The sequence below is a fragment of the Doryrhamphus excisus genome, linkage group LG7 (genome assembly GCF_037039965.1).
Source record: "Doryrhamphus excisus strain RoL-2023G ecotype Guam linkage group LG7, RoL_Dexc_Guam_v1.1, whole genome shotgun sequence".
NCBI lineage: Eukaryota > Metazoa > Chordata > Actinopteri > Syngnathiformes > Syngnathidae > Doryrhamphus > Doryrhamphus excisus.
Window position 1 is genome coordinate 2,268,222 of NC_136363.1, and position 19,500 is coordinate 2,287,721.

The 19,500-nt window shown below is 38.5% G+C and overlaps 2 protein-coding genes and 1 long non-coding RNA gene across 3 annotated transcripts; 2 read left to right on the forward strand and 1 right to left on the reverse strand.

Moving 5' to 3' along the window:
- Positions 1-706: 706 nt before the first annotated feature.
- rpl15 (ribosomal protein L15) lies at positions 707-2,961 on the reverse strand. The gene is made up of 4 exons (XM_058046783.2): positions 2,844-2,961; positions 2,105-2,285; positions 1,710-1,846; positions 707-1,063 (listed from the first exon to the last, which is right to left on the reverse strand). Exons 2-4 carry the CDS (start codon positions 2,274-2,276, stop codon positions 758-760), a joined length of 615 nt encoding a protein of 204 aa, XP_057902766.1. The 5' UTR covers positions 2,277-2,285; positions 2,844-2,961; the 3' UTR covers positions 707-757.
- Positions 2,962-3,352: 391 nt separating this feature from the next.
- On the forward strand, positions 3,353-11,511 carry sf3a3 (splicing factor 3a, subunit 3). The gene is made up of 17 exons (XM_058046780.2): positions 3,353-3,598; positions 3,712-3,759; positions 3,990-4,042; positions 4,822-4,927; positions 5,005-5,077; positions 6,186-6,277; positions 6,365-6,447; positions 6,554-6,692; positions 6,789-6,857; positions 8,107-8,174; positions 8,739-8,846; positions 8,935-9,004; positions 9,213-9,377; positions 10,224-10,334; positions 10,906-10,996; positions 11,134-11,189; positions 11,289-11,511. Exons 1-17 carry the CDS (start codon positions 3,503-3,505, stop codon positions 11,364-11,366), a joined length of 1,506 nt encoding a protein of 501 aa, XP_057902763.1. The 5' UTR covers positions 3,353-3,502; the 3' UTR covers positions 11,367-11,511.
- A 3,646-nt stretch (positions 11,512-15,157) lies between these two features.
- LOC144899511 (uncharacterized) lies at positions 15,158-15,916 on the forward strand. The gene is made up of 3 exons (XR_013627651.1): positions 15,158-15,251; positions 15,319-15,416; positions 15,484-15,916. It is a non-coding gene; the product is annotated as an uncharacterized LOC144899511 (long non-coding RNA).
- The last annotated feature ends 3,584 nt before the right edge of the window (positions 15,917-19,500 follow it).

Sequence of the window (19,500 nt, forward strand, 5' to 3'; positions counted from 1 at the left end):
GTTCTTTCAGCGCATGCTCAGAACACGCAGCTCGAGACGTTCTTGAGTTTTAAAAATGGAGGCCAGAAATCGGCACTGGACTGCTGCGGAAAGTTTGTTTTTAATCCGAACTAAATTTCAAGACTGGACGAACAAAAAACTCAAGAGTTACAGAGTTATTCCAACAAGTGAAAGAAAAACGCGGGGAAGCCGGTATCACGTGATGTTGATGTTTACGTTTTACTGCGCATGCTCGATTGACTATTCTGTTTGATTAATAGCGGCGCATGTAGACAAGATTGGAATATTCCTTTCCGTGTATACCATTGTTTACGGAAATAGGAAAAACTCATGTAAATATGGCTATTGAACGAGTTATTAATTTTAAATTATTTAAATTTGTGCAATTTACTGTTTACAGATGTCATCTATTTATTCACATTATTATACGGGAGCCAGGCAACATTTCATTGGCAATTTCACTGCTGTTATTGTGCAATGACAATAAAGGAAGTCTATATGTAGTTACAGTAATGTCCAATTTTTTTACTTTAGTGTTTCATCCACACATCTCGTTTATATTATCCCGTCACCAATATATTTAATCTACAATAACTTAATTACTTTGACAAGTCAGTATCCCCTTTAATGTAAAGTTGATTTAAGGCACATAAAACTTGTCCTGTCTTAAACATGTAAATTAAGACAGACAAAAAAATGAAAAAACTTATTTGACCACAAAAAGATTTATTTTTGTCAGAATTAGAGAAGCGGTACTCTAACGATAACGGTGCAGCTGCAGGGTGTTGCGCCTCTTCCAGGCGGCACGGCGGGACCCTCCGATGGTCTGGTGGAACTTGTGGCCCTTGCCCAGCCCGCGGCTCTTCTTCCCTGCAGACGTCAGGCCACGCATCTCTCTGTGCTTGTGCACGGCCCTTGTGATCCATTGGGTGTCGGGGTTGCGTCGGACAGTCTTATGGAAGGGGTCGACCAAGATCACCTCAAAGAACTTGTAGGTCGAATCCTCGCCCACCCAGTAGGAGTTCAGCACTCTCAGGGCGCCGCAGTGACGGCCGGCACGCTCCTGAAACAAATGGAGGAAATTAGATTAGATTCAACTTTATTGTTATTGCTCATGTCACTTGTACAGGGCAATAAAATGCAGTAAATACTAAATCAAATGGAAAAATGTATATATATATATATATATATATATATATATATAGCAATTCAAATATGGATTATAATGCGTAGAATGGTTGCATTTCCCCATTAGAAAGCCTAAGAAGTTAGTAAATACTGTAGCAGACATCCATTTTAGACATTTTTGGTGTCCAAAGTACGGCTCGGGGACCATTCTAAAAATAATTAAACGTGTTCGCTACGTGGCCCTCGCTGGATAACATTTATAACATAAAAAAATACTCAATTTGACCAGAAAAACTTCCTAAAAAGTACAGAAACTGAGGCGGTAAATAACGCAAATACAATTAATCTGTTCTACACAAATAATACAGTCCTAGTGGACTGGTGGTCTGGTTCTTACCCACCTTTGGTAAACTGTGTCTCCATGGCAAGTTATTTAGCATGGACTAGCTTGTTTGATAAACAGTAAACAAAAAGTCACTTCATGGCACGATTGAGTATCGCTTCTTCGACGACTGTTTCGACAAGCCGCACGGTACGACTAGCTACAGTTGAAAAAAAAAGTCAATTTAAGGCGGCCATACCTCAGCGGTGGACTGCAAACTGCGGGCAAACTTGATCTGGTTGACGCCGTGGTGCACCGGCTTTCCGTAGGTAGCGCCCTTGGGTACGGGGCGTTTACGGCCTCCACGGCGCACGCGGATACGGTAAATGACATACCCTGTTGGAAAAAGATTTAGTTTTTTTTAATAAATGATCCAAGTCTGTGCTTCTCTAATGGGTTTCCTGCAGGATTCACCCAACAGCCATTCATGACAAGGTTACCCAGCATGCCTTGTGGGTTGTTTTGTATTTACACTAGTCATCACCACCTCATGCTTTGAATTTCTGTCTTAATATAGCAGTTTTTTTTTTTACCCTAAACGTCCATGATTGACATGTTCAGACACAACTGTCAATAAAGTTTCATTTGATTCACCTTGTTTGGCTTTGTAACCCAGCCGGCGAGCTTTATCGGGTCTGGTCGGCCTCGGCGCGCGGTGAAGGTTTGACAGTTGGCGGTACTGCCAGCAGCGCACACGGAGCAAGAAGCGCATCACATCGGACTGCTTCTTACGCCATAACTCCTGCATATATCGATATGCCCCCATGTTGGATATCTGTGGAGGAAATCATTCATCATCAAACACCAGAAGCCATGAATGTCCATTTATTGACAAGCATGCAACAGACGCCATTGTAAGTGTTATTCAAATGTGGCTGGGTGATATTTTGCCTGTATAACTGGCCCACATTTTACAATATATTACCTAAATCATAGCACTAGTTAGCATATTAGGTGCATGAAGTACATTGTACCAAACTCGGTTGACTTCAGAGTTAAATTTTGTCCCCCGGTCGTACCGCAACAGCGACAATATACTCCGAATGTGGCATACAATATATAACATTTAAAGGCGCAAATATAAACACAGACTACAACTATTAAATCAATAGGTCCTTCTTGTAGCATCGCTTAGCTACATGTTGGGACGATTAGCATCCACAATGCTCTTAAAAACTAGCAATAGCGAACAATTTATCTAAAAAATAATCAATCGAACATGTGCGCTATTCTTATGTTTACACGACATAATACGAGAAATAAGATGATGGCGAACATTACAGATGATTTTGGATAGATTATACTTAAAAGAATGGCGAAAATGCTCGCTTACTTGACGGCGTATCAACCGGAAAGAGAAAGCAATATTACCCAGCGTGCCTTAAGAAAACCTGATGACGCTTTCCTGTGTCGTGTTCATGGGTATTGTAGTGCTTGTGAACTACATTTTGGCCGGAAGTGTGTTTCTTTTGAAAGGTTCGAAAGCGATTCTCTTATAAAGATGTTTACGGCAAAATTGATTTGATATTTTAACACTGTAAGCGGGAAAAGCAACAGACCGAATCACCGGAACAACGGGTTTTACACAATTTGACGTCACTTCCTGTGCGTATGTGAAGCTTTGCCCTGAAACCTGAAACAAAACCAATACCCATAAGCTTTTCACATTGTTATTGGAGTCAACCACCATGGTCCGAGAAGAAGTAAAATTATGCCACATTAAAGTGTCCGTATTACTTTAAAATTATTGAATTATTTACGTGCAAAATCAAGTTACATTTTAGCTAATTTAGCTCAACAAAAAATACGTGGAACTATAATGCATTAGTCTCGTTTCTTTGGGCAACATTTAGTGGCGTACACTCAACGCGCAAGGCCGCGGAAACATACGTACCGGATGTAGCATTCGCTAGCAAGTATTGTGCTTTGTTATTCAAACCCTGTGCGTGTCTGTGTTTTTTTTTTACTGTGTTCTATACTACGGCGTGAGAAATGGAGACGATTTTAGAGCAACAGCGTCGCTATCATGAAGAAAAAGAGAGGCTAATGGACGCTAAAACGAAAGAAGTACTACATAAGAAATCGACGGTGAGTTTTCCGCTAAATGCTACACATTAGCATTATTGCTAATTGAAATTGGACACATGACAAAATGTCTGTAGGATGCTTTCATTCACTGCGAATGTGTTCTTTCTTTACAGTTGCGGGAACAGATTAATTCTGATCACCGGACAAGAGCCATGTTGGATGTAAGTAAATATAATCAGGAAAACAGCTAATAGCTACCCAAACACTTGTGCACTTGTAATGTTTATTTTTCATTCTAATGCTAATATGTAGCAATTTGTTCTTGCACGTAAATTGTTTTTTTGCATGTAGTTAAGTGAACACAACCTAAGAATATCAAATTATAAAATTATTAAATTAAATATCAAATCGATTATGTGCTTGTATACTTATCATTGTCATCTTTTCCTAGCGGTATATGGAAGTGAGTGCCAATCTTAGGGACTCTTACGAGGACAAAGACGGGTAAGTCGGTGTTATTCCAGTTTATAAAGTACCTGTACCAATTATATGGGGAAGGATATTTTCATTACTGCTAAACCAGGGTTTGTAAAAATGTGGCCCGCTGCTGTTTTTAATCCCACCACCTATTAAGAGAAAATTTGAAAAAAAAAAATCTTAATCTTAGGAGGGGAAAAGTGGCATTTTCATAGCATAAAGTTGAAGTAGTAAAAACAAATGACATCTAAAAAAAAAAAAAGTCATAATATGAGAAACAAAACAAGAAACAATGTTGTAATTTCTGGGAAATTGGTTGCGGTAAATGTTATAATTTTACGAGAATAAAGTCAAAATATTGTGGGAATAAAACCATAGTTATGGGAAGAAAATTGTCAAGAGGAAAGTTGAAATGATTGGAAGTAATGCAGCAGTAGAAATGGGAAAGATTTATTGTACCAATGAAGTCCAAATATTTGGAGAAAAAAGTTAAAATTTTCTAAGAGTAAAGTCAAACTATGCAGGGAAAAAAACTTGAAATTTTACAAGAATAAACACATATGAATAAGAAAAAAAGTATTTTTATTATTATTTTTACTTTATTCCTAATATTTTGACAGACAAAGTTGTAATTTTTTGAAAATTAGGTCGGAGAAAAACTTATGAGGGCGTAAAATAAAAATATTATGTGAATAAAGTCATAATGGGTGCAAAAAATGACAAAATGGAAGTTCTGTATGATGATCTCTGAGGGGACCGTGCCACACTTTGACGACCCCCTGCTGTGTGTTTTTTTTTTTTGACAGAATGAGAAGGGATGAACTCGCTGCCATCTCGGGACCGAATGAGTTTGCAGAATTCTACAACAGACTGAAACAGATAAAGGAGTTTCACAGAAAGCATCCCAATGAAGTAAGTGATCAGTGACACAATCACACGTTTTCAAGTCATGTCAACACTTTTTTTTACGTTTTTTTTATGTCTTTTAGATTTCCATTCCCATGTCTGCCGAGTTTGAAGAGCTGATGAAAGCCAGGGACAATCCTTGTGACGAGGCTCAGAGTAGGGTTTTTTTTTGTAATACTTTCCAAATATTTAGAATTTCTTCTTCAATAATCTTTGTAAATGGTTTTTGTAATATTATGGGTTTATTTGCACAATACTGTAAATTTTTCCCCAACCCAATTTTCCAAAAAGTACAACTTTGTTTTGCCTTGCTTTCCTCATATTATAATAACTTAAAAAAAGATATATATTTATATATATATATATATAATTTTTCCTCATAGTAAAAGTTTATTCTCTTACAACTTTTTACTTGTTAGAATATTACTTTTTACTCTGAATATGTTGTTATAGTATTAAAACTGTCTTTTTTTTTCATTTAAACTTTCTTGTCAATTTTTTCTAATTGACTTTCTTCTCGCAATATTTTGACATTCTATTGTCAACCTATTTTTCCCAAAATACATCTGTGTTTTTTTTTTTTTTAACTACTGCTGCTTTTAAAAAAAAAAATATTCCAACTATTTCATCCATTTTCTTATAAATGTTAATTTTGATTTTCTCTATGCTACTACAATGGACTGTTTTTCTTGTTAAAATACCTTTTTTCTTAATATCAAAGTTACAGTGGTTTTCCACTTCTGTTGCAGTTTTTTTATTCAACAATATTAATTTTTAAAAATTTATTTATGACTTGATTCCCATAATCTTTTTTGACTTATTTTTAGACTTTTTTTCTTATGCCACTATAATGTGAAAAACTGCAAGTTTTTCCTGTTACATTATGGAAGGCCTGCTGAGGTTTCTATTTTTATGCTGTTTTAAAAAAAAAATATATATATATATTTTTTATTACATTATCAGAATGTGCCACCGGACACTGGAGTATAAATGTCATTTTTTGCAGGTAATTTATTTTCCAAACTACTTGACCAAAACAGACATTACGTCCTCTTGGAAGGCAAGTTCTAACAATAAAAGAATAGAGAACAGGCTGAATTGGTGTAAGATATGCTAACACAATGCTTATTCAGCTACACAAAAAATAAACATGAACACAAAAGGTGTCATTTCTAAGTCGCTCTGGAGTATAAGTCGCAGGAACAGCCAACCTAAACCTAAACTTTAAACCTATAACCCTTACAATGACACCTTTTTTTTGTAGACCTGGTGGAGTTCACAGACGAGGAAGGATACGGACGCTACCTGGATCTCCATGACTGCTACCTGAAGTACATCAACCTGAAGGCAGCTGAGGTTCTTGACCCTTCAGCATCACCTTCAATGCTCCATCCATGTGCAAGTTTTGAATGATCTGACCTCGATATTCATCTCTTCCATCAGAGAATTGAGTACATCACTTACTTGTCGTCATTCGACCAGCTTTTTGATATCCCCAAAGACAGGAAGAACGCTGAATACAAAAAGTAAGTCAACTACTAATCATACTGTATCTATATTTATGTATAGATATATTTAATGGTAGCCGCATGTCGGCCATGTCTAAGACACTAAGATGATGTTTTCCCGGAGGTACCTGGAGATGCTGCTGGAGTACCTGCAGAACTACACGGACCGTGTCAAACCTCTGCTGGATCAGAATGACCTCTATGACAAAGTGCTGATAGACTTTGAGAAGAAGTGGGAGAGCGGTAGCTTTCCAGGTTGGCCTGTAGGTGTTTCTCCATTCTATGAGATGATGTTTCGGCTTCCATCCATCGTCCCGTCTGATCCCGTTTATGATCATTTTAACCGTCTTTGATCGTAGAAAGAGACAAGCAGTGCTTTGACCCACGCCGGAGCTCACCTGGACCTCTCTGCTTTTTCTTCTTGGGAGGTAAAAATGTTGAAAAATGTATCTTAATTCCATGCACACTTTTTGACCAAAATTTTAAGACCAGTTGAAAAATGTCAATAATTTTCATATTTTATACTGTTGGAGATTCTAAGTAGAGCTTCAAAATGTAGAAAATAGAAATGGGAGCGAGACAAAATACATTTTGGAGTAAGCAATTTAATGCAAATGTTCATCAGCTGATCAGACATTTATGACTGCAGCTAAAAAAAAAACAACCGGACACCCCCCCCCTCCAAAAAAAACTGATGTCCATTTTATAAACTTTCCTTGCCATCCTTCCTTCGGTCTATGAGGGATGCCCCCTGCAACATCTCCACATTGCCAGCTGCCGTTTGACACCCCTGCACAACCTGAAGCTCCATTGTTCCGATTCATTCATTTTCTACCGCTTTTTCCTCACGAGGGTCGCTGGGGATGCTGGAGCCTATCCCAGCTGTCTTCGGGCGAGAGGCGGGGTACACCCTGGACTGGTGGCCAGCCAATCACAGGGCACATATAGACAAACAACCATTCACACTCACATTCATACCTATGGACAATTTGGAGTCACCAATTAACCTAGCATGTTTTTGGAATGTGGGAGGAAACACGGGGAGAACATGCAAACTCCATACAGAGATGGTGGAATTGAACCCGGGTGTCCTAGCTGCGTGGCCCGTGCACTAACCACTTCCTATGCCGCATTTCCTCCAATGAACTGCTTTGCTCAGACACAATGCAGAATGGGGAAACTTCAAAACTCATATTGGTACTTCTTTGTATCTTTTTAGGTACACCTTTGGAGTGTTAAGTTACTGTGTGATGAGTTTAGTGTTTTTTTGCAAACATAAACATGGCTAAATAAACTAATGGACATTGAATGTGGGAGGAAACCGGAGTACCCGGAGAAAACCCACTAATGCACGGGGAGAACATGCAAACTCCACACAGAGATGGCCGAGGGTGGAATTGAACCCTGGTTTCCTAGCTGTGAGGTCTGCGTGCTAACCACTATATCGCCGTGCAGACCTTTGCAATGAATTGCTATCTTAAAATGTTTTTGTCTCATTCCCATTTCTTGTTTTTTTGCATTTTGATCTATCAAGATCTACTCCTTAAGATGGAATGGTAGAAAATGTAAATTCTCTTTCTAAAATGTTGATATGCATACAATACATGCACACACAACTTCCTGTTCCCTAACCGTTTGTGGTATTTTATGTCCTCATTGTGTTCTAATGTCACACAGGAGTTGGCTTCCTTGGGTCTGGATCGACTCAAGTCTGCTCTCATGGCGTTGGGACTCAAGTGTGGAGGGTAAGCATCTCTGCAAGAAACTCGATAAGATAAGATATGCCTTTATTCGTCCCTCAGTGGGGAAATTTGCATTGCACAGCAGCAAGAGTACAGAATCACTTGAGCAGTACAAAATACACAATATAGAAAAATAAACAATATAAACAACCCGAGTATTAACAAAATCAACAGTTTTACTCGGACTTATATATAAATACAGTATGCAGATAATATGAAATGAGATTAAATATGACCAGTTACAAGCCACTTTCAAGGCGTGATGTTGTCTTCCAGGTGTGGTGGTGGTGGTGGTTCTGCTTAATCATTAAAAAAAATGTATATTTTATTTTTTCAATACGTCGTGGGACAATGAAAAAACAGCTTCATGCTGCAAATGGCCCCCGGGCCTCAGCTTGGACACCCCTGTTTGAGGGGTTGTTTTTTGATAAAATGGATAACGAACACTACCACTGCCAAATCCTCACTTTGCAGACAACTAGTACTTGTTTTGTGGTTCTTCACATACATGAACATGAAATCCAAACGTCTGTTTTTTTTTTTTTTTTTTTTTAAAATGTCGGACAGGACCCTTGAGGAGAGAGCTCAGAGACTTTTTGGCACCAAAGGCAAATCCCTGGAATTATTGGACCCTTCACTGTTTGCCAAGAATCCCAAAGCTAAAGGTCCTAAGAAGTATGTGGGTGTTATTAATAATTAATAGTCTAATTAAAATGGCTTAATATTAGATTTAAGTAACCATTTCTATTCGTCATATCTGCAGAGACACCGAGCGAAACAAGGAAATTGGCTTCCTGGAGGCTCAACTCTATGAATATGTTGAGATTCTCGGGGTAAGGCGATATTGTTATGATGGACTGAATATATTTTATGTTTGAATCAGCCATTTTCTTACCTCACTCGAATGTGGTGTGACTAATTGGTCCCCACGGGGGCCCCCGGCAAGGCTCATGTCATTGCGGTTGTCTCTCAACCTGAAGGCATTGGGTACCCACTTTTACTGCCATTTGCCATCACCGCCACGTCGTTTCCGTTTTGTAGGAGCAGAGGCAGCTTACCCACGAAAACGTGCAGAGGAAGCAAGCCAGGACCGGAGAGGAACGCGAGGAAGAGGAGGAGGAGCAGCTCAGCGAGAGTGAAAGCGAAGACGAGGAAAACGAGATCATCTACAACCCCAAGAATCTGCCGCTGGGTTGGGACGGCAAGGTGAGGCCGCTCTCCTTCTACAAAATTCATACTCCAGGATTTCATCATGTTCAGCCAATCCCTGTGATCTTTTTATAAGCCTAGTGGGAGGCTGACGTCATTGCAGCATTATGGGAACACTTATATCCATTTTAAACTTATATATTGGTACATGTCTTATGAATGGTTGTTTGTCTATATGTGCCCTGTGATTGGCTGGCGACCAGTCCAGGGTGTACCCCGCCTCTCGCCCGAAGACAGCTGGGATAGGCTCCAGCACCCCCGCAACCCTTGTGAGGATAAGTGGTAGAAAACGAATTAATGGTACATGTCTGTATATTTTAGGTAAGCTTTGAGTGTGTTAAGTTGCTGTGTGATGATGTTAGTGTTTTTGGTAAGATGACAGACGTACTGTGACTTCCAGGGGGAGGGGTGTACTGTCGGGAGGCAGGGAACACCGGTACTTTAAATGTCAGTACAAACCTGCCAACTTATATTGGTACATGTCTTGAGAATGGTTGTTTGTCTATATGTGCCCTGTGATTGGCTGGCGACCAGTCCAGGGTGTACCCCGCCTCTCGCCCGAAGACAGCTGGGATAGGCTCCAGCACCCCCGTGACCCTCGTGAGGATAAGCGGTAGAAAATTACTGAATGAATGAATGGTACATGTCTGTATATTTAAGGTAACCTTTGAGTGTTAAGTTGCTGTGTGATGAGGTTAGTGTTTTTGGTAAGATGATAGACGTACTGTGGTTTCTGGGGGGAGGGGTGTACACCGGTACTTTTAAATGTCAGTACAAACCTGCCAACATGTACTCAACACGCAGTTTGACTCTTGAACATGCTCTTGTGCGCATTCCTTTCAGCCAATTCCATACTGGCTCTATAAACTACACGGGCTGAACATCAACTACAACTGTGAAATCTGTGGAAACTACACCTACCGAGGACCCAAAGCCTTCCAACGACACTTTGCGGTACGTCCCGTGCAGTCAAATCAAATGTTTCTACTTCACACTGTCACAATGAACGTAGGCCATACATAGACTATATATATGTATATATAAACAACCATTCACATTCATACCTATGGACAATTTGGAGTGGCTAATTAACCTAGCATGTTTTTGGGGAGAACATGCTAACTCCACAATGAGAATCGAACCCACGTCTTCTCGATCTCCTAACTGTGGCAACTACATGCTAACCATTCGGCATGTTTGTGTATTTGTTTATACGCCTTTTGAGTTTTAAGTCGCAGTGTGATGAATCGAGTGCTGTTAGCAAAGTGTTTGTTCTCCGTAAGACATTCCCACTCACATTCAGTGAGTTAACCTAGCATGTTTTTGGAATGTGGGAGGAAACCGGAGTACCCGGAGAAAACCCACGTGTGCCCACGGGGAGAGCGTGCAAACTCCACACAGAGATGACAGAGGGTGGGATTGAACTCGGGTCTCCTAGCTGTGAGGTCTACGCGCTAACCACTCGTCCGCCGTGCAGCAATCATTCTTAACTGAAACACTGTCCTTTTCTCGGTGTTCCGGCCAGGAGTGGAGACATGCCCACGGAATGCGATGTCTTGGAATCCCGAACACGGCTCACTTTGCCAATGTCACACAGATCGAGGATGCCGTTTCTTGTAAGTCTTCACACACGTTTACAAAACCTGATTCACGGCACTTCCACAGTTTGCGACAGACTTATTACAAAATGGATTCTTGAAAATTCAAGAAAAGTAAAGAAAATGTAACCAATCCTCTTGTTCGCCAACTTTAGTGTGGGCGAAACTGAAGTCCCAAAAGGCGTTAGAGCGTTGGCAGCCTGACACGGAGGTAAGCAAGCACCAGAGTAAAGTAAAAAAAATAAAATAAAAAATCACTGCTAAGCCAATAAAAACTCAATTATGGATGACGGGTGTGTTTTTTTTCCAGGAAGAATATGAGGACTCGAGTGGAAATGTCGTCAATAAGAAGACCTATGAAGATCTCAAGAGACAAGGGCTACTGTAGATACTCCAGAAAAGTACACCCTGGCATTTACTGGGAACATCCATTTTACCGTCTTATAGCCGTGTGAGCAGATTCCAATAAATATCCCATTTTGATAGTGATGTAAAATGTCAATTATTGTTTTGCACAATAAAAGTAATACCCTGGCAACCAATGTTTTTTTTTCATGAAGCTCTTCCTGTCTTCATGACAAGCTGCATCATGTCCGCACATGCGTGTGTTATGTCATTGGAAAACGCTCTTATGTGTTTTTCGTGGTGCCTGCCTTAGGACGACAGATGAAATGTAGCTATTGCAGCTAATTCTATCTTATTTACTGTGATGCTTTGTGACGTCACTGTGAATGCATGAGAGTCTGTTCTTACAGAAGGTGACCAGTAGGTGGTATCAGTACTGGGGATCGACCGATATGTATTTTTTTTCTGGCTGATTCCGATACTGATTTTTTTCCATCACCCCGATTTTGCTTGGGCTGATATTTGTGGACGATACTGCTTTTGCTTCCTCAATTTATATGAAAAAAATGACAATGATAAATATTTATTGAAATGTAAACACTGAACACAGTAGGATTCAGCTTTCTTAACAGTATTATTATTTTTAAAAGTAAATATTCATATCCATGTGCAAAACAGTTCTGTCGTAGTTGAAGTTTTATCTAGCATCGATGTAATGACAATTTAGTAAGATATATAACATTTAATATTTCTCTCATCATGAAAGTTCATGTTGTGCACGCTAAAGATCTCTCATAAGCAGACATGGCTGCTCCAATTCCTTCTCTGTGTGCGCATGCTCAGAGAGAGCGCGCGCGCACACATAACGCTACACATATGTAACCTCAGCCCGGCGTTTGCTGAACAAAACTCCTACAAACACAATGAAACATCAACAGTTCCCTAATTCCAAAGGTAGGCACTTTTAAAGATGAAGCATTCAGCAGTATTCATGCTTTTCCGAACCACAAATTAAACTTTATTGTAGCGTCGCTGGGAGCACTTCCTGGTTCCCAGCGTGCTTTGCGGCATCATGTCGATGTAAATAGTTCGACAGTTTGTAGTTAAAGTTGCATAGTTGTTCATTCTTGGTCTGCTCAACTGGTAAGAGTGCTTTTAATTCGTCTGTTGCGTTGGTAAGTGATGTTTTTTGGGAGTTTTTGTTGTCACACCATGCTATAGCTAGCGGTACCCCAGTGAAATGTGAAGGGCTATTTATGGTGTTAAAAGCAAGCTAATTCTATTACTTGCCATTTATGTTACCGCTTTCAAAGCAAGTGGCAATATTTCAACTAAGCCAAGCTGTTTGAGGCTAATTAAAAGTTGAAAATGTGCCCTCGCTGTGATGTGGTGGCCTATATTGCAGAGTCTTCCGGCAACACATAGCTGCCCGGCGGATGCCTGTTTGTAAATCATGCGGCGGAAATCGGCATATATCGACTGTAATGTGTTTCGTGGTGCCTGCCTTAAGACGACAACTGAAATATAGCTACTGCAGCTAATTTTAGCATATTTACTGTGATGCTTTTGCTCATATATTGATGAATATGAACTGGTTGTTAACTGTCCCCCAGCAAGTAGCTGGAACTGCTTTAACTCAGGATGGACTTACAGAAGGTTCTTACAGAAGGTGACCAGTAGGTGGCATCAGTACCTTATTTAAATGCACGAATGGGAGCCTAATTTCTGTTAACTAACTTTAACTCATTCATTTATTTACGCTTATCCTCACGGGGGGGGGGGGGTGCTGGAGCCTATCCCAGCTGTCTTCGGGCGAGAGGCAGGGGTACACCCTGGACTGGTGGCCAGCCAATCACAGGACACATATAGACAAACAACCATTCACACTCACATTCATATCTATGGATGAATTTGGAGTCGCCGATTAACCTAGCATGTTTTTTGGAATGTGGAAACCGGAGTACCGGGAGAAAATGCAAACTCCACACAGAGATGGACAAGAGTGGAATTGAACCCTAGTCTTCTAGCTGTGAGGTCTGCACGCTAACCACTCGACCGCTGTGCAGCCTAACTTTCATTCATTCATTCATTTTCTACCGTTTATCCTCACGAGGGTCGCAGGGGGGTGCTGGAGCCTATCCCAGCTGTCTTTGAGGCGGGGTACACCCTGGACTGGTGGCCAGCCAATCACAGGGCACATATAGACAAACAACCATTCACACTCACATTCATACCTATGGATGAATTTGGAGTCGCCGATTAACCTAGCATGTTTTCGGAATATGGGAATGTGGAAACCGGAGTACCGGGATGAAAATCCACACATGCACGGGGAGAACATGCAAACTCCACACAGAGATGCCCGAGGGTGGAATCGAACTTGAAAACTGTAACCAGGAAAATACAACACAATATACGTAGAGCATAAAAGCGTATTCAAAAGTCAAATTGAATATTGAGTACTATAAATGTGTACATGTTGGCAGGTCTGCGTTGACATTGAAATGACACCTAATTTTAACCAAAAACCGGTGAATCCTTACACAGCTTCTGTTCTCTTTGACCTTCTTATTTCTATTCCAAGGACACTTGATGAGCAACAATCAGCAGCCATTAGCTTGTGATTGGTCCTCATGTTAAAATCGCCGCCCTTGTCATTTCCATCGACCGCACGAGTAGGCTGTGATTGCCTGAAGAAAGTACTAAGGCAAAAAAAAAAAAAAAACTCAATTCCCTCCAGCACATATAATATTGTGATGGATGTTGAATTCTCTAGCAATTTAATGAAGCTTTACTTATGTAACTATTATTATTATTTAATTAGCTTCCAGCTAATAAACCGGTTGAAGTGGTTGATACATAAAGAGCAGCAAATGACTCCTAAGGCATTAATAATTAAGCCGACGGTGTCTCCATTTTCACCGCGATGTGTCCACCGGGAGACACATTGCTTCCCACAGGAATTCCCATGAGGAATGATGTCACAGCTGTGAAGAACAAAGATCATTATTTCCTGTGTGTGTGTGTGTGTGTGTATTAAAAATCACTCCGATTGTTCAAACGCAGTGTAAATCATCAGCACAGCCTGCCATTCCATTTGTAATACTGTATTGACTGATTAAACACACACGGGCTCACCCTTTGAGTGTTAAGTTGCTGTGTGATGAGGTTAGTGTTATTGTCACACCCTGGAACACTTCCCTGTTTTGGTCACACACTATTTAACAAGTTGTGTATTGAGGCTGCCAAACAAATGGCGCCAAATTAAAAATGTGTGTTCTGCCTGGATGCGTCTCGTGTTCTGTCTGGTTTGCAGGAGTGGGAGTGGGAGTGGGAGAGTGTGCCTCAGCTGTATGTAGAAATAAACACGTCTGACCCATATTCTAGGAATATCACACTTCAGTACAAAGCCTGAATAATAGATACTTTGTCACAAGTAAACAAAGGTGTATCAGTGTGTTAGTTCTTGGAAATGTTGCATATTAAAATGCAGTGATGACATATGAAATTCATATACGTTTATTTGATTATTTTTCTGGATATTCCTTAGTTCCTGGAAATAATTTTTGGGATTTTGAAATTAATTTTATCCATCTTTTATCACAGTTTTCACAAAGTAGGATTTCTTATTCATAAATGAAATATTCCTTAGGTTAGAGCCTAGAAAACCAGTTTTCTAAATACAGTTTTTAACATCATTAGAGTCCTGGTCTTAACCCCGGGTCCACATTTTCCAATGGCCCCACTTTTGCTCAAGTCACTTTTATGTAAGTAATGTTTAATGTAAGTAATTTTTGTTTTAATGTTCTCAACTTTCATTTCATTTTTTTTCAGGTAAAATTCCAGGTCTGACTCTAACCAAAACGGACTCTAACCAAATCAAATTTTCCCATGGAAAATCCAATCAATCCGTTCCAGACACTTTTATGTAAGTAATGTTTAATGTAAGTAATTTTTGTTTTAATGTTCTCAACTTTCATTTCATTTTTTTTCAGGTCTGGAAAATTCCAGGTCTGACTCTAACCAAAACGGACTCTAACCAAAGCAAATTTTCCCATGGAAAATCCAATCAATCCGTTCCAGACACTTTTATGTAAGTAATGTTTAATGTAAGTAATTTTTGTTTTAATGTTCTCAACTTTCATTTCATTTTTTTTCAGGTCTGGAAAATTCCAGGTCTGACTCTAACCAAAACGGACTCTAACCAAAGCAAATCTTCCCATGAAAAAGCTAAGTAATCCGTTCCAGACACTTTTAGGTAAGTAATTTTTTATGTAATTAATTTTTGTTTTTATTTTCTCAACTTTTATTTAAACCATGATTTTTGTTTATGCTTTTATTTATGTAATTAATGTACTTATACAGTTGTGCCTTGGTTAACGTCATTAATTTATTTCAGAAGGTCTGACTCTAACCAAAGCAAAATTTCCCATGGAAAATCCAATCAATCCGTTCCAGACACTTTTATGTAAGTAATGTTTTATGTAAGTAATTTTTTGTTTTTATTTTCTCAACTTTTATTTAAACCATGATTTTTGTTTATGCTTTCATTTATGTATTTAATGTACTTACACAGTGGTGCCTTGGTTAACGTCATTAATTTATTCCAGAAGGTCTGACTCTAACCAAAGCAAAATTTCCCATGGAAAATCCAATTAATCCGTTCCAGACACTTTTATGTAATTTTTTATGTCAGTAATTTTTGTTTTTATTTTCTCAACTTTTATTTAAACCATGATTTTTGTTTGTGCTTTCATTTATGTAATTAATGTTCTTATACAGTGGTGCCTTGGTGAACCAGAAGATCAAAATGGACTCTAACCAAAGCAAATTTTCCCCTGGAAAATCCAATCAATCCGTTCCAGACACTTTTATGTGAAACAGCTTCAATAATTTAATAAAATACATTTACATTAAGCATTACTTAATAAAGGTTAGAATCCGTTTTGGTTAGAGTCAGATCTTCTGGAATAAATGAATGACATTAACAAAGGCACCACTGTATAAATACATTAATTACATAAATGAAAGCATAAACAAAAATCATGGTTTAAATAAAGGTTGAGAAAATTAAAAAAAATTACTTACATTAAGCATTACTTACATAAAAGTATTAACTGGCTTTTCTATGGGAAAATTTGCTTTGGTTAGAGTCAGACCTGAAAAAAATTTAAATGAAAGTTGAGAACATTAATTAAAAAACAAAAATTACTTACATTAAACATTACTTACATAAAAGTATTACCTGGCTTTTCTATGGGAAAATTTGCTTTGGTTAGAGTCTGTTTTGGTTAGAGTCAGACCTGAAAAAAATTTAAATGAAAGTTGAGAACATTAATTAAAAAACAAAAATTACTTACATTAAACATTACTTACATAAAAGTGTAAAAAAAAATGACTTACGCAAAAGTGGGACCATTGGAAAATGTGGACCCCGGGTTAAGACCAGGACTCTAATGATGTTAAAAACTGTATTTAGAAAACTGGTTTTCTAGGCTCTAATCTAAAGAATATTTCATTTATGAATAAAAAATCCTACTTTGTGAAAACTCCTGTGATAAATTAGAATCATAAATCATATTAGAAGGAAGAAGGCAGAAAACATACAGGCTTGTTTTTTTTTTCCATTTTTACCCCACGCTTTTCCCCCATCCCCCACTCTTAAACCCCCACAACTGCACTCCCCACGACCCCCCAGGATCTTTGAGGCTCTACCAATGAGAGCCGTACTGCGCTATTCCTTCCCGGAGACAGGGAACCTCCAGGTCTGGTGCAGTCCTGTCATGCTGCTTAACACCAATCACATGCCTGGCATGGAAGGATTCCACTTGGCAGACAATATGTGTCTTCATGGTTCCTACCCCTGGGCCTGGTGAAGCACTCCCAATTTAAAAAAACAACAAAAAACATGTTTTTTTTTCTGAAATGTGAACTTCAACTGCATCTTCAGACATTTTGGTGTGATTCAAAGTCAAAGCAAGGACACGTTTGGTCCACATAGCCTTCACCGTTGGGAGCATCCTGCTGCTTCCAAATGAGACTTTGGTGGATTCGCAGAACGGCTCGCTTTGGATTAAACTAAATCCGCTCAGCATAATATCAATATCAATGTCACACTATTCCATATTGGGGAGCTGTGATTACATTATATTTACAGCCTGATTTTTTTTCTTGCTAGTTTTCATAACTTTTGCTATAAAAATATCTTTTTACTTACTATTTAAGTTTGCTTTACTAAATGATTAACAGTAATCCTTTTGTGGCTTCACGCTATCATGGTACTTTCCAAAACATTAATAAATCATCGCTGTTTTGTGGTTGAATACAGCCATTTTCCAGCGTAAAAATGGCTACATAAACACACATAAAATATAACATGCATTCAAAGATATTTTGATAACTACTGTGGTATTCTACGCTGGTAACAGGTAGGTGTTAGTACCTTAGTGAGAATCGCTAGGAAGTACTATAAAGAACAAAAAAAACACAAAAAAAACAAGGAATTCGCCCGATGGTAAAGTGTTTGAGTCTAGATTATGAAACAAAATTAAATGAAATTTTCAAAAAATTTAGAAAATCATTCTAAAATCAATATCAAAAATCAATACTGACCAGTTTCCGTATTACCAAAATGTTCTAATATTATTGAAAAGTTATTTAACAACAAATGTATTCATAAAAATTACTCACCGACAGCAAATACAGAGCTAACATGCGGAATACCCCAGGGGTCAATACTGGGACCCCAGAATTAGTATATTAACATCTGTAGTTTCGGAATACCTAAAGCACACAAGAGACAATTTACAAAATCAGAGATGAACAAATGAATGAATGAATGTTTGGATGGGATGCTAATTTTTCGAACCTTTTTGTTGAGTTGTGGACTCCTCTAGAGCAGCTACACACAATAACCTACACAGAAACTTTATAGATCTTCCAGAATCTGCACCTATTCCAGCTGTATTTGTGCTTCAGAATCAGAAATTGTTTTATTGCCAGGTATGATCAAACACATACTAGGAAATGTTTTTTTTTTTTTGCATTTTTAATTTGTTCTTTATAGTACTTCCTAGCGATACTTCCATAGCGATATATTTACACAGTATATTTTGCATTTTTATTTTTAATAGCTGTGTCTGCACCTACTTCACCAAAACAAATTCCTAGTATGTGTTTGATCATACCTGGCAATAAAATAATTTCTGATTCTGATTCTGAAGCACAAATACAGCTGGAATAGGTGCAGATTCTGGAAGATCTATATAGGTTTCTGTGCAGGTTATTGTGTGTAGCTGCTCTACAGGAGTCCACAACTCAATAAAAAGGTTCAAAAAATTAGCATCTCATCCAAACATTCATTCATTCATTCGTTCATCTCTGATTTTGTAAATTGTCTCTTGTGTGCAATCATTTAGTAAAGTAAACTTAAATAGTAAAAAATTAAAAAAATTAGCAAAAAGTACTAGAAGATATCTTTATAGCAGAAGTTATGAAAACTAGCAAGAAAAAATTCAGGCTGTAAATATAATGTAATCACAGCTCCCCAATATGGAATAGGGTGACATTGATATTGATATTATGCTGACTGGTGACAAATCACACTGGAGTGTAGGCGGGACGTCGGTGAAATACATTAAAACAGATCGTTTTGGCGGGAAAAACGGACTGTGTGTATATATATATTTATACTGTATATTTTGTATTTTCATTTTTAATAGATGTGTCTGCACCTACTTCACCAAAACAAATTCCTAGTATGTGTTTGATCATAAAACAATTTCTGATTCTAAAGCACAAATCCAAGGAAATACAGCTGGAATAGGTGCAGATTCTGGAAGATCTATAAAGTTTTCTGTGCAGGTTATTGTGTGTAGCTGCTCTATAGGAGTCCACAGCTCAATACATTAAATCAATACATTGGATTTTGTTGAAACACATTTGTAATATTTTATGGTTTGCCTGAAGTTAAACACTCTGGATATCATTCAGGATTGTCATGATGCATCCTCCCAATATGGCAGACGGTTGACGGGTGTACGGTGCATGCAGTTTTCCCGGTGAATACTCTGTTTCTTACGTGTGGGCCTGAGGCTGTGTGGTGAAGGGAAGGATGTTTGCAGAGCTGCATCTGCACGTCTCTCCGAATCCTAGCAACACACAGGATTTCATGGAGT